The sequence below is a fragment of the Belonocnema kinseyi genome, chromosome 6, assembly GCF_010883055.1.
Source record: "Belonocnema kinseyi isolate 2016_QV_RU_SX_M_011 chromosome 6, B_treatae_v1, whole genome shotgun sequence".
NCBI lineage: Eukaryota > Metazoa > Arthropoda > Insecta > Hymenoptera > Cynipidae > Belonocnema > Belonocnema kinseyi.
Genome location: NC_046662.1, coordinates 6,291,753 through 6,305,686, shown reverse-complemented (window position 1 = coordinate 6,305,686; position 13,934 = coordinate 6,291,753). Strand labels below are relative to the sequence as shown.

The 13,934-nt window shown below is 34.9% G+C and overlaps 1 protein-coding gene across 9 annotated transcripts in view; it reads left to right on the top strand.

Annotated features, from left to right (window-relative positions):
* LOC117175261 (neurofibromin) overlaps window positions 1–13,934 on the top strand; it is a 133,535-nt gene that overhangs the window by 84,223 nt on the left and 35,378 nt on the right. For all 9 annotated transcript variants that reach the window (XM_033364958.1, XM_033364963.1, XM_033364962.1 and 6 more), the window contains one exon: window positions 10,808–10,921. In XM_033364958.1, coding sequence (XP_033220849.1) covers window positions 10,808–10,921 — 114 coding nt within the window. The remainder of the gene's footprint in view (window positions 1–10,807; window positions 10,922–13,934) is intronic.

Here is a 13,934-nt window from a genome sequence, read left to right as displayed (position 1 = left end):
CAAAGTAAATCTCAACTGTCACTGCTCCCGATTAGACTGTCGCCATTTTATTTCGCTGCTCCCATAATGCACCGGCGCTCTTCCGATAATTGTTTCAGACACGTATTCTTAATATCCCTATTATTATAGCTATACTTATTAGGGGTTTTACTATACGATATCCCTGGTATATGGAAAATGGTCAAGGATATTCATTTTCGCTGATCCAGGGATCTTTCTAAATTCCTTCGTTCGTTTTCAGCTAAATGTTTGATTATAATAAGGAATAATATCCCTGTCAGAGCTCAATTTTTTTACCGTGTAAGGGGATGCTTTTGAGATGAAACTTCTTGTAAGTGTTCCTCCATTTTCATACAATACATTTTCCAATTTGTAGGCCAGAATAATAATATTTAGGGCCTCTTTTAAAGCTTTAAACAAGTAAATTTCAAAATTTAAGCTATGATATCGGAAGCAGCGGTGATTATGAGTCCTAATGGCAGCAATGGGAGCGGGCGCGAGAACGGTTACCTCTTTAGATGATATTGAACCCTTCGAAATTTTTTTGCTCACTTTTCCCGACAATAGACTTGGCCTTCGGATGGCCGTGACGTCACTGCAATGCAGGTTCTCAATGAGGAAAATTTCAAAAATAAAAATAAAATTATAAAATAAAATTAATACAATACACATTAAGCCATCTGTTTATTTGATGAAAAATATATTCTGCTTGATAATTTGAATAAGAGTAATTCCGAACATATCCTGAAGAACCTATAAAAACCATAACTACAAAAATGGATTTTTTATTTTCAAACGCAGTGAATAAGACAATTAAGAATAAATATAACATAATTTTGAAATGTCTATAAGTCGGATTAATTTTTACTTTATTCCCTAAGCACTAGAAAATGGTGATGAAATTTACTTTACACGTAGAAGTTAAAAACTTTTCATCTTTTTACATTCTCATTTAGGGGTTAAATCTACTATGTCAAGATTCTTTTTGGTAATGTTAACAACATTCTATTGAAGGAGACGGGGAAAATATGGCGCTCCCGCATAACACGTTTTTTATTATTGCTTGCGATGAGCATGCGATAACTCCGGGAACGATTGTCTGCAATTCAAAATCCAAAAGTAGTGTATTAGAGTTGCTGCAGGTCTGATGGTTCCGGAAAATTAGGAAATATCAGGGGAAACATAATAGAGTCCGGGCATTTTCGAAAAAGTGAAATTATTTATATTATTACGATTAAAAATCGCAACTGTTTAGTTGCAAATTAATCTGTGTTTGTTAAGGATTCAAATTATTTGCTTGAAAATTCTTTTCATTTCGCTGAATTCAACTATTTTTTGTATAACATTTTGAATTGCAGACAAGCGTTCCAGAAGTTATCATGCTCATCGCAAACAATAATAAAAAACGTGTTTTGCGGGAGCGCCATATTTTCCCAGTCTGCTTCAATAGAATGTTGTTAATATTACCAAAAAGAATCTTGACATAGTAGAGTTAGCCCCTAAATGAGAACGTAAAAAGATGAAAAGTTTTTAACCTCTACGTGTAAAGTAAATTCCATCACAATTTTCTAGTGCTTAGGGAATAAAGTACAAATTAATCCGAGTTATAGAAATTTCAAAATTATGTGTTATTTATTCTTAAATGTCTTATTCACTGCGTTTGAAAATAAAAAATTGATTTTTGTAATTATGGTCTTTTATAGGTTCTTCAGGATATGTTTGTAATTACTCTTATTCAAATTATCAAGCAGAATATATTTTTCATAAAATAAAAAGATAGCTTAATGTGCATTGTATTAATTTTATTTTATAATTTTATTTTTATTTTTGAAATTTTCCTCATTGAGAACATGCATTGCAGTGACGTCACGGCCACCCGAAGGGCAAGTCTATTGTCGGGAAAAGTGAGCAAAAAAATTTCGAAGGGTTCAATATCATCGAAAGAGGTAACCGTTCTCGCCCCCGCTCCCATTGCTGCCATTAGGACTCATAATCACCGCTGCTTCCGATATCATAGCTTAAATTTTGAAATTTACTTATTTAAAGCTTTAAAAGAGGCCCTAAATATTATTATTCTGGCCTACAAATTGGAAAATATATTGTATGAAAATGGAGGAACACTTACAAGAAGTTTCATCTCAAAAACATCCCCTTAAACATATCAAATTGTACACTGAAGTTGAGCTCATTTTATACTGATAGTTTGTCATGCAAATGACTTAGTCGTTTTTTTTTGTTAACAGGAACCTGCATGATATATTTCTGACGTTTTTTCCAGGATATTTGAGATTTTATTTTATTTGTTCAGAAATAGAAGAATTGTGCAGCTAATCCAATTTCATAGCGCAGGCGTTGATAATAAGTCCATAATAGATAGAACCTTTTTTGTGCACTATAAAATTATGAACATTTTTTCACATCACCATATTCGACCTAAAATCAACAGTTCTCGAGTAATTTTAAAAAACATGTTATTGTTTAACACTTTCCAGAATTTCGGAACTTTGCCGTACATGTATGTTTGGGGACTTGCTACAATATCTTTATAAAGCCATTGCCAACGTATCTGCGAAAAAAATGCTACTTTTACGAACTTTTTTTTTGAGTAATATTTGTTCCCCGTTGACTGGACTAAAGACGCTCCTGAAGAAAAGAAAAAGACTGCAGCAGTCGCCATCTTCCTCAGAAGGCGAAGCATCCAACCCAAATTCGCCGGCACTGCAGCCAAATAAAAGCGCAAATGCGGTCACAAACATAGGCGTACTAAATGGCCTAAATAGAGACGACAGGCGATTCGTAAAAAATATTCTAAACAACAGAAAGCAAACAATAGCCGCAAAACCTGCGAAGAAAATCGCCGAAAGCGGAAGTGACGACAGACAACGGGGAGGAGCCATTGAGAGTGCCGATAAACGAAAATCGACCGCCAAAACCAGACAGCGATCCAGACGTCATCAAGAGCCCCAAACAAGACAAAGCGTCGACCAAAACGCCTCAGCCAGACAACGAGATGTCCGCAAACGAGAAAGAAGCCTTCGATAAACTGATAAAAAACTGGAGGATCAGGAGAGAATAATCCAAAACCTGAAACAGAAATTATTTACATCAAACGTACCATTCCACAACGCATTCGAGATACTGACAACCGAGGAAGTGGAGGAACAAGATGGATTCAAAGTTGTGCCTGGAAAGCACACACGCAAGCAGATGAGCACCACTAATCCCATATCCAAGACAAGAGAGAGAGAGAGAAGAGACTGAAGTCACCGAGAGGGACGGTAGTAGCGACAAGACAAGTAAAGGGCGACCAACTAAGATAATAGGGGGAAAAGAAAAACGCCGCCATTGTACGTTAATGGGCTTAACCTAAAAATGTTTCAGGTATGGGTGCAAAATAACTTAGAATCTAATAAGTGTGCTACAAGAAATTTAAAAAACGAAGAATCGATTATTTACACAGAAAATGAAAATGATTTTATTAAAGTAAAAGAATTTTTAGTGGAACAAAAAATTGAATTTTTTACAAGGGCATCTAAAAGCGAGAGAATACAGTCGCTCTTCTTGAAAGGGATTAACGGTGATTATATCGAGAAAGATGTTAAAGATGAAATAGAAAACCTAAACCTAGACAAAAGACAAATAATAAAAATACAAAAAATATTCTTGATGGTATTCTTTTAAGCAAAAAAGGGGGGAGAAGCATTTTTAGTCAAATTTACTGGGGAAAGTAAAATCGGAGAAATTTTTGGGATAAATAGACTGGCCAACCAAATTTTATGGTGGGAAAGAATTAGAAAGAGTGACGCAATTCATTGTAATAACTGCCAAGGGCTAAGGCACATTGCCAAATTTTGCAACCGAAAATATTTCTGCGTAAAATGCCCGGAATCACACGAACCAGGAAAATGTCAAATAAGCAAAGAAAGTAGTTTAAAAAAAAAACAAGTTATACTGTGCTAACTGTAAAGAAAAGGGCAACCCAGCATCGTTCAAAGGGTGCCCTTTTAGAAAAAACCTAAAAGCTCAGATGAGCGAGCAGATCGCTAGGGCGAAATTCGCGAGGATAGATAATTCGATTAAAGCGACAAGGTGGGTTAAACCGGGAATGTCATACGCGGCGACCACGAATCCAAGAGGGCCCGACCCAGGGCAATCTCCTTGCTCACAAGAGAGTAGTAGCCCATGGTCTTCAGAGACCCTTAACAAAGTCTTCAAAAAATTTAAAACAGAACTTTTTAGTTCAATTGAAATCAACACCAGAGTCTGCGTTCAGAACTGCGCGTAGAGATAGGCAAGAACGCGGAGAGAATCGACGAATTATAAACACATATAATGTCGCAATGTCGGGTAGCTTTAGGGGCCGTAAGCAAAAGGGAAGCGGTAGGGGGGATATGAGATGTAATGAGGAACTAATTTTCATAGCAACAAATGCTAACTTTTTGGTGAAAATGCAGAGAAGGGATGACCTAAGTGAACTACTAAATAAGGAAACCCCGGATATCGCACTTATAGGTGAAACGAGGCTAAACAATAAACATAGAATCCTATTTGAAAACTATACAGTCATTAGAGAAGACAGATTAAATAATAAAGGAGGAGGGGGGACAGCTATTGTAATTAAAGATAATATTAAATTTTTAAAAATATCGACAATTAATAAGAATACTTGAAATAACTTAGAAACAACAATAATAAAAATACCCATGAAATTTAAAAAAAGAATTGACTGGAATCAACGCATATGCGCCAGGTAACAATAGAAGCGACTTCGCGGCGGACATGCAACTATTATTTAAAAAATTAAATCTTTAAACCAACAACAACTGGTACATCCTTATGGGAGACTTATATGCCAAACATAAGGAATGGGATAACTTAGAAAACCACCCCAGAGGAAATTATCTGTCAAATTGGATAGGAAAAAATGAATTAGTTTTCAGAGCAAATTTACTAGGAACCAATGAGCCTTCCTTCCCATGAGGAAACTCATTTTTAGATCTGTGCATATTAGACCACCGCTTAGAAGTAACAAACCTAATAAATAATAAACTAAGAACACTTCCTTACGATAGTGACCACAAAGCGACAAAAACACATTAAACACGTTAAAGATAAAATTAAAAAACTTAACAGAAGAAAAAGTCAACTCATTTCCAAATTTTATAAAAGTAAAAAAACCATATAACACAGAGGAAACAGAAATGTACAAATACTTGATTAATGAAACAAGAGATAAAATTAATCAAGAATATTCCACGTTCTATAATAGATATTGGAGAAACAAAATAAAAAACATAGCGGTTCCCTCAAATAAATTGTTTATTCGGGAAAAAAGAAATTTCTGAAATTTCGGCATTAGAAATTGAGCCAAATAATAAACATCTTATTAACTTAGCAAACATTAATATAAATTAATTTAAATCGATCCGGTAGCTTTTTTGTTCTGTTCGTCCGAATTATAAATCACTCAACGTATTAAATAAGAGATCCGGATCAAGTTCCTTCATCGCGAAGGTCCGTGCCGGTCCAGCAGCCGCAAAACAGAAGCGCTGAAAGCTAAAATGGAAAAATAGAAACGCCACGCGCAAATTCGCGACGCCATCACGCTTCGCAGATTCGGGCGCGAAAGTGTGTAACGGCTAGTGTAATAACAGACATTCAAAAGTGTTTTCTGACAGCGAAAATCAGTGAGGAATAAGTGCCCCTATTATGGGAAAAGTGCTCATTTCTCGGTGGAACAAAATCTAAAGTGCTGTGTTGTATGAAGCGCTGAGCTTCATCAAGAAGTCCCATTAGGGCGATCGCAAGATAGAAGACGCGGCATCAAGTCAGCCGCAAAATGGCGGCGGATCAAAGACAAACGCAAGCAGCGTTACCTGAAACAAACGGAAAGGACAAAACTCCAGCCCGTTTTCATCAGGATACGAAACATCTAGGTCAAACTTGCCAAATCACCGGTCAAACAGAAATGCCTTAATAAGTAAGGCCACCCTAACGAGAGAAGACATTTGACTGGTAAAGAACATATGGAAAAAACCCAAAGCATGGTAATGTCCACACCTGTGAAAAAAGGGCATCAAAAAGGCGATTGTGAATCAGAAAAATACTTCAAAGGATTCGACACCAAAGGAGAGATAGCAGCTCCCAGCAAAGCAACCGAAACCGGCAGCCATATTGTGGCACAGGAGGAAACTTCCAGCTACGAGTTTTCCGGATATGGGGAACTACACGACACTAACCTAACCTCTGAAGCCTTAAGTCCAGGCAGAAATAAGCAAGAAGAGTCAGCCGGCGGATCGGCGGATAAAGAAGAAGGAGTAAAAGGGACCCACAGGGACATCAACAAAGATATAAAAAACACCAAAATCATGGCTGTCAACACCCAAGATAGCATGTTGAATGCATTCCAGGAGCAAATCAACATGCTCAAAAAATAACTAAAGGAAAGGGACCAAATAATAGACAAGCTGTTAAAAGAGCATAGCCGCTCCGAAACATGACATCCAGTACCATGCCAAAACAGATTCACTACGCCGCAGGAGGAAAAAGAAGAGGATAATTTTACCACCCACAAGAACACGAGAGAGGATAGGTCATCGAAGAAAAACAGAAACACCTCACCCAAGGGACACATCGATCGAGAGATGGATCCAGGTAACAACCAGCGAACTGCGAATAAGGTAAACACACGAAAAAAATCTGTGTCATTTCCACTTTTGTACGCGACAAATTTAAATATTAAAGATTTTTGAGAATCAATTTATACAATCATAGAAAATAGCATTTTTCTGCAAACCAGAAGAGCTAAAAATCATCTTAAAAAAATTAAATGCGAATAGATAGGCAGAGAACGAGTAGTTATAGGCCAATCAGTTTACTACCAAATATTAGCAAAGTATTCGAAATAAAAATAAACCAGTTATTATCAAAATTCTGCGAAGAGAGGGGTGTGATCCCTGACTGTCAATTCGGATTTAGGCGCGGGCACGCAACAACATACGCGACAGGGAAATTTATATCAGATGTATCGGTAGCATTAAATAGCAGACAGTTTGCAGGAGAATACCTGATCGACATCGAAAAAGCGTTCGATATAGTGTGGAGAGACGGACTACTCTTTAAACTTATGAAAAAAATTCCCTATACACTTAATAAAAATGTTAATGATAATACTTATCGATAAAAAATTCTGTTGTGTAGACAATAAAAATAAATCCAACATAGTATATGTATTAACCCGGTACCGCATGATTTTTTTTCCAACCAAAAAATTCAGGCGTTTTTAGGAAGGCTGTAGAACAATGTCTATTTTTTTGTAGTATTTTTACAGTAAAGCCATGAACTAATAATTAGTTCGCGGGGGTTTTAAACCATTTGAATCTCACAAGAATATTTTTTGCGGTTTAAAACGATATGTATAAGAAGAACTGCAAAAAAATTTTAGAGCGATAATTGAATGCCACAATGCGTGGAAACTAAAAATAAATCTGGACAAATGCGAAACAGTACTCTTTAGGCCTAACACGGTTCAAATGCATAAAAAGTTTGCTCTAGTGTGAAGGGACTTTGGTATAACAACTGGAGAAAACCTCTGCCAGATAGCATACAACATAGTAGTACAATATTTGGACTTGTTTCTCGACGAAAAATTGAGATTTAGCATTCACGTAAAAAAGCAAATAGTTAAAGCCATAGCGGCTTATTTCAGCGCGCTCAAGCTATTCCACTCGAGATTCTTGAACAAAAAAGTTAAATTGATCAGCTACAAATCCTTAATTAGGTCCATACTAACGTATGCTTGCCAAACATGGTTTAATGTTAGTGCTTCAGTGATGGAAAAGCTGAGAGCATTTGAGAGAAGCTGCCTCAGAGCATACCTCAATACGTGTAAATCACCAGAATCAAACTATAAAAGGTGTTACTCCAATAGCCAAGTCTACAACAGAGCAAACTTACCTAGAATTGACAACTTCATACTAAAACTGACTAGAAACAATATAGTAAAATCGAGCACAGTAATATCTAACAAGGTAATTTGTAACTTTTATAATTCTAATCATAGATACTTTGAAAAAATTCGCCACAACGGCAAAGTACCACCGGAGTCTTACCTGGATAGCTTAGGCCTAATAACAGAAACAATGTGCCAATCCTATACCACATAAAAAGGCATGCCTTTAATAAAACAATTCCGTAAGCGCTAGACATAGACTCTAATAACACTAGGAAAGAAATGCAATTCTCCAGAAGCTTGCCAAAGAGAGATAGGGAAGACAAGTATCTTAAAGACACTAAAAAGTATTGATGGCTACATAAAGATTTTGCCACAAATTAAAAATCCCCCTTCCCATCGGGTCTCATATCCTCAATACCGTATCTACAAAACAACAACGATATCCTTTGGTTGTATAAATGTTATCCGCAGCGGCGGACTGGCGTGGACCCTCACGGTGGACGCCCACCCTCGCCCCTGTTGGTGTGGTGGCCCTGAGGAGACTTAGACGCCCCTAGAACAGCTTTGTGTACAAATATATTTGTATAAAAAAAAAGATACTGAAAAATTAATTAGGCAAAACCAAAAATCTTCTAATCTGGCATTCAAAAACGCGTGCGTGTACGCGAGTAGATTTCCAATTGGTAGCAGTGAGATATGATCGACAGTACTTTTTTCCGCAGTTTCCTATACTGCTGGATCAGCTGATTATTAATTGATAAAACATACAGTATTTACCAGAACGCATTGTACATGTTTCTGTCATTTATTGACATATTTTTATAAACTGCTAGCAATATAACCTCTAACATGCGTAAGTATAAATATAATATTACAGATTTTACTAGTTAAAAGCTAAAGTTTGGAATGTTCAAATTAACGAAATATATCTTTTACAATTCAGACTTGCAGTTAAATATTCTTCCAGATCTCTCAATATTTTGTGAATAAACAAAAAGTTTAAGACTTATCATTGAATTTTCAAAGCAGTAAAATATTAATTTCGTTCCGGTGGAGGGGTGCGCTAGGCTGAAAATTAGGAGAAAAATATGGCCCGTGTGACTGATATATTCAAGTCCTTATTTGGGCCTTGGCTTTCGAGTAACGCGCACAAAACTTCTTTTTCGGGTCACCTATGACCCAGGTGTAGAAAATGAGTTGAAGTTTCAGTGCAAAAGTTGTGAAGTATTTTTTAATTGAAAATAGTTTTGGGCACCGAAGTAACGGTGTTTTATTGAGAAAACAAAAAATTCGTATAAAATTGTGGCGAGAAGGCGCTTTGAAGCAGGTAAGACTCTTGCGTCATTATTGCGTCAGAGTCAGAATTTAACTCGAATTCTGAACCTGATACTGAAAACATGGCATATAATATGGAAAGAGCATCCAAAAGGCGTCCAGTGTCATGTCAATCACAAGGAAATAAGAAGCACTCATTTTTGAAGCCCAAAAATTATATGAAAATCAATTACACATCCTTCTAAACGGTGATTTTGATTTTACAGAATGTTTTTTTGCTCTCCTTTAAGTTGCGAAAATGTTCCTTAGCATCTTTTATAGTTTCTAAGGTTTCATATTTTAGCTATTATTCTTTTAAGCATTATAGAACATATACTCAATAAATAAATATAAATATTATGAGAAAATGAGTTTGTCTCATTCTTTTCACCCTTCACATGTTCCAAAACTCAACGCCTAAGAGAAATATCTGCCAAAAATATAGTTTTTGACATTTTCGTCAAAGTCCATATTCATACTCTAATAAATATACTTTTTGGACATCTCATAAGAACCGTGTATGTAATTTTGTAGAGTGAAGTCTCCAGATCAAGCAACAAATCGAGTTTTTTCAATTTCATGAAAAATGACAGAAGTGTTGTCAAAAATCACAACTAAGTCATTTTACGCGCCTTCTTGTTTTTTGTTCCTAATAACTTCTTCGAGGATAAACATATCGTGATTTAACTTAAATATTCTATTAGTGGAGATTCTGAGGATTTAATTTCACTATGTATAATATAAAAAAAAAACTTAAACCATGTTTATATAGAATCAAACTTTCCGGGTCACTTGTGAACCGGGTGTACTTCAACGTGTGCGACGAAAAATGGTGTAGACCAGAGAGTTAAAATTTATTGAAAATAAATAAAGTTCTATTGTTTTTCAATATTTTCAATAAATATTGGATAGATCAATAATCATTCATATCTCAATCATCTTTATTAGAATGTGAAGAATTTCTGAAAATAAAACCAAGAATCTAACGACCAAATTTGGACAACCAACATAAAATGTTCCTATTGTAATCTGAAAAAAAACTTTTTTCTCCTGAAAACTTCCCCTTTCCTTCTGGACAAAAATAAAAAATTAAATTCATTATCAGACGTTAAAACTGATGTTAGAATGATTACGAATCGATTTATCGATGTTGATTTTAAATAACAGTAAATAATGATTACTAGTTTTGCAATATATATTTTTTTATCGGCTAAAAAAATCAAATGGAATACTATTTTAGAGGCCTAATACCAGTGGTTTTGATGTTTGTACAACAGAGGTCTCTGTATTGTACGGTTGATAAGTAGAAGAACTACTCCTCATTACATGTGAGGTCGTACAAACATGAAGACCACTCGTATTAGGTCTCTAAAATAATATTCTATCTAATTAACCAGTCTAACCGAAACTCTGTTTCTATAACTATGTTTCAAAAACTTAAAAAATCAACATTTCCACAATAAATCATTTAATTCAACTTGTATTCCACCATCTGGAAACGATAATAAAATGCGAGTATCTTATCTATTATTTTTTCAGGAGGTTCCAGCTGGTCCCAACAATCCACCGAATCGAAGACAAAAATCTTGGGATCTTCTTGACCAATCAGCAATCACACAAGCTCGTCAACTGAAACAGCATCCTTCTCATCAGGTATACTCAATTTACAATCATCAATCAAATTTGCCTCTTTGTGTATTAGGGTTAGTAAAAAATACAAAATTCTGAAATTCGATATCGTCACTACGGGAAAAAGTAGCGTATTGGGAACTTAAAAAGCATAATTAATTTGGAATCGATACATATGCAGCTTTATTACCCACACTCGAAAAAGTGTTTAAAAAATTTCTTGCTTGCAGAAATTTTTGATCTTCTTGAGCTTCCATTTTTCTTACATAACTGGAGGGGTCAGGGACAATCTACAGAATGACACTTTACCGAAAGTGCGCATCGCCGCTGGTGAGGCCCCAAATGCTGCCAACGTTCGCGGTTCGTTTAAATAGAGTTTTTTAAAATATAGATTTGCGCCCACGTGTTAAAGCTACAAACCAAAACTAAAATCGTATTTTCAAGTTTTCTCTTCAAATTCTTTATATACACTAAACTTTTTGGTCTTAACATTTTCTAAATATCTTTGTCAATCGCGCTCCGCTAAGATATGCATAAAAACTTGAAAATCAAAAGATAAAGCAAATGCATACAAAAGGTTCAGAAAAAGGTCCTATTTTTACCTATGTAAAATAGAATTTCGAATTTCTTGACTTTTCCCTTGAAATTTTGAATATTTTGTACTATCTCAGCACAGCGCGTTTGGCAAAGACATTTTGAAAATACCAAAAAGTTTAGTGTAGGTAAAGAATTTGAAGACAAAAATTGAAAATAAGATTTTAGTTTTGGTTTGTAGCTTTGGTACGTGGGCACAAATCTACATTTAAACAACTCTATTTAAACGAACCGCGTATGTTGGCAGCATTTGGTCCCTTACCAGTGGCGATGCGCACAGACCTGTCTGCGAACTTTCGGTAAAGTGCTATTCTGTAAATTGTCCCTGATCCTCCTGGAGGGCAAACGAATCTTAAAAAATTGTTGAATTTTTATAGTACATGACGACTTTCCAGTGACAAAAATGCTCTGGGAAAAAAAATTGGCCACACGCAGGCATCAACATTGGAAATGTTGAACTATTTTGTTAAAAATTATTATTTTTTCGATGTTTCATCATTTTAGTTGAAAGTTTATCTTTTTGGATGAAAATTCATTTGTTTGCAGGAAATCAATGTTTTTAATTGAGAATAATTTTTTTACTGAAAATTCATCTTTGTTTGATAGGAATTGAACCTTTTTGGTTAGAAATTCATTTGTTTGGTTAAAAATTTAACTATATTTGAAGTTAACCGTTTTAGGTGAAAAATCAAATCTTTTGCTTAAAACCCGTCCTTTTTTATAGAAAAGTTATGTACTTAGTTGAAATATTGTATTTTTGGTTGCAAATTTATTTCTTTGAGGAAAAATTAAAATATTTTATTGAAAAGTTCTTTAAAAATTCAAATGTGTAGTTGAAAAATAATTTATTTTATTAAAAATTGATCTTCTTAAGTAGAAAATTTATCCTCTTTTTAAATAAAAATTAATTCCTTTGGTTGAAAATTGTTATTAATTTTTTTGTTCGAAAATAGTTTTTTTAACGGAAAATTTATCTTCCATTTTTGTATTTAAACATTTTTTTTAAGGGCATGTGACACAGCTAAATACCTATATTACCAGCCTCCCTTTATCAGTTCACTGAATATTTTTTTGAACCTAAGAACTTTTTTTGTAAATAAAATATCGAGCTGAAACTTGGAAAATGTATTAGAGTACAATAAAGTACGTTTAGGTACTGCATTTTGGTAGGAACTTCACTGAAAATTATTTCGTCTTTTTTCTGAGCCTCGACATTTTTTTAACGCTCGAACTTTTTTTATACATAAAATATCGATCTCAAACTTTGGGAAATGCAGGAGCCGAAAGAAAACTACGTTAAAGTTCAAAGCTTAATAATAAAAGATGTAAAAAAATATATTTGAACTCTCAATTCCATCGGCATCAGCCGGTAACGTTGTACACGAGTGAAGTTCCTACCAAAATGCAGTACCTAACGTAGTTTATTGTAGTCTAATACATTTTCCAAAGTTTCAGCTCGATATTTTATTTGCAAAAAAGTTTTTAGGTTCAAAAAAACATTCACTAAACTGATAAATTGAGGTAGGTAATACAGGTATTTAGCTGTGTCACATGCCCTTAATAGAAATTTAATTTTATCTTCTTGAAAATGCGTTTATTTTAGATGATTTTTTAAAAATTTATTTTTCTGACTAAAAAATTAATTATTTGATAGCAAAACTTGTCTTTTTTGTATACAAATTTAATATTTTAGTTTAAAAATGCACTTGCTTAGTTGAAAATTTAACTATTTCGTTGACAATTTATTTTAATTGGATGAAAATCATTTTTTTACTGAAATATTAATTATTCTATTTTTGGTTAAAAATTGATATAGTTCACATTTTTAACGATCATCGTTTTAATCCTCAAGCGTGGTTGGGATTCCAACTTTCCGTTTTTCGAGAATAAGTCGGCCAACTTATTCTCGGAAATTGCAGTGTTTCAATCTCAAGCCCATAGCTCCGATTCGATATTCCGCGTAAGCTTCAACCGTCTTCGAAGACAAAATTCTCGCAAAACGGAGAACAGCGAATTTTCGCCGAATTACAGTAGGCGAGAGGAGCGGGCGACCAATGACAGGGCTCTATCCGTCGTCCCCACAGCTGGAATGCGCGCATAGTTGCTCGGCGGTTTGGAAACTGCGAAAATACGGCACAGTGATCCCAGATCTGAAACGAGACGTGGTCCAATACTATGACACGTCTATGTCCGTGTGAATATGGTAGGAGACGATATAAATGCCTGGGTTGCGCGCGCAACCCATTTCTCCTCTTCTGAATTTGAAAACTCGAAGGTGCATGATTGCTGGTCGGAACACTTCGGCGGTTCTATTTATATCTCTATCTGCTTTGAAATAAAATCAAGAGATTGGGATTTTAATATTTCCAGATTTCGATGCGCGCCTCTTTAATGCGTGTATTTTGAGGTTACGTTACTTCAAGTATAAAATATAAATTATATA